General features: G+C 40.3%; 1 protein-coding gene across 1 annotated transcript; it reads right to left on the bottom strand.

Annotated features, from left to right (window-relative positions):
- Nucleotides 1–814: 814 nt before the first annotated feature.
- LOC108804225 (taste receptor type 2 member 19-like) lies at nt 815–1,780 on the bottom strand. Its single transcript, XM_018575973.1, has one exon. It carries the CDS (start codon nt 1,778–1,780, stop codon nt 815–817), a length of 966 nt encoding a protein of 321 aa, XP_018431475.1.
- Nucleotides 1,781–1,857: the final 77 nt, after the last annotated feature.

Here is a 1,857-nt window from a genome sequence, read left to right as displayed (position 1 = left end):
GTAAACAGGACTCAGGAATAGTGGAGAATAGATTGAACTGCTGAGTGTGACTAAACTAAAACATGACAGAAGTGATAATGGAACGCAGAGGCACATTTGGGCCAAGACAGATTTGTGGAGTGTTGGCATGCAACCTCCCCCTTTAGGAGTCTTTTCTCTATCACTCTTCCCAGCAGATTACTGTCCCTCACCTTTTATAATCTCCTCTGCATACTTCCTTCTTTTATACTGTCTCCAATAAACATAATACAATCAAAACCAATTCATAAAATTACTTTATTGCATTCAATTAGGATACTTCGAACAATGCATTTTATATGTGTGCTATTACTGCCTACAAGACCTTCTAAGCCAAATGTCTATGGAGCATGTTCATGTTGTTGCTCGTGTTACTTTAACCTCAATAACACCCACTGAACACAACACAAATTGCAGTTTACAGCTGACAACAAAAGACTGAAGCAGCTGTATGGTAAAACATGCAACAAAGCACACGGGCATCCACCGTAGATCCACATAAATCTGTGCTGTGCACATGGTTGTACTCGGGGTCACACTTACAGCTTTCATAACGGTGGTCTGATTAATTAGAAGACTGGCAATGTCTCATTAGCCACTATATTAGTTGTGCCTAAAATTGCAGAGACGTACTGCTTGTTTTTTTTAATTTCCTAACATACTGTACACTTAAAGACTAGACACAACACCAACCCAACAATCCCCTACAATGGTATGAACTAACATATTTGTTTCTATGAGAGATTTTTACAATCTGACCTAAGAAAAGATTGTGAGCTAATAGCCCAGAAAATCTTCAATGATTGTCACAACGGGTCCCAGAACCTCTAATAACAGAGCAACGTTTGGTCCCTTGTTGAAGAATCCAGGACAACTGTTTATGAAGTTTGTTAACAGCAAAGATCAGGAAAATAGAATGAAAAATGGGAAGAATATTCACAACAACATAAAGCCAAGCCACGTCAATGACGGAAGCAAAATTGGCCGGATTAACATTTACAGAAATGTGGATTACACAGCTGAAGAAAGAGACGGTGGTAAACCATATAGCCTTGTAGTAGGAATCCAGGTGAGTTGTCTTGGTTTCACGTTTCATTCTCCTGACATGGAGACAGAGATAGGCAATCAGAGGGACAGCTGCCATGAGGTAGATTAGGAATGGCGTCATATTCCATAGCAAGAAAAGCTGAACGTTCAGATGGGTGAAATCGAGTGTAAAATCAACAGTCTCATTTTTTGCCAATTCAAAGTTAGCAATATAGATATTCACCGAGGCCTCAAGGGCTGATATCAACACGGAACCGACAATCAGATGGGTGACTCTTGGAGATATGACGCTCCTCAGACATTGAAAGAAAACATTGTGGAAGATGGAAATCTTCAAGCAGAAGACTACGGAGAGCAGAGTCAAAAACCACACACAGGAGTAGTTGGAAGTAACCCGGACAAACTGAAAGAGAATTCTAACTGCTATCGCCCTTTTTACTAAAAAGTTCCAAACGGCATCAAACAAGCAGGATAACAGGAAGATGGCCCTTGATATCTCGAGGGAGGTGATAATCTGGTCAGTAGAAGCTAGTGGTCTTCCTCTCATCCAGTCAACGATGTTCCCAAAAATGACAAATGCGTGTATGATTATCCCAGCGACAAAGACAATGACAGCTGAGGCAACGAGGGTTATAGTATTGTCTTCCTTTGAACGAGCCATCATTAATACGTAACCCGCTCTCTTGAAAGGCAGAATGGGAAGTTGTGCATACATCGAGTACTTCATTTCAATGCATGATGCAAATGGCAATGCAAAACATTTCAGCTATTTATACTTATACAAATAGAGAA

Source organism: Nanorana parkeri, unplaced genomic scaffold (genome assembly GCF_000935625.1).
Source record: "Nanorana parkeri isolate BGI_ZX_2015 unplaced genomic scaffold, ASM93562v1 scaffold7414, whole genome shotgun sequence".
Lineage (NCBI taxonomy): Eukaryota > Metazoa > Chordata > Amphibia > Anura > Dicroglossidae > Nanorana > Nanorana parkeri.
This window is presented reverse-complemented; position numbering and strand designations above follow the sequence as displayed.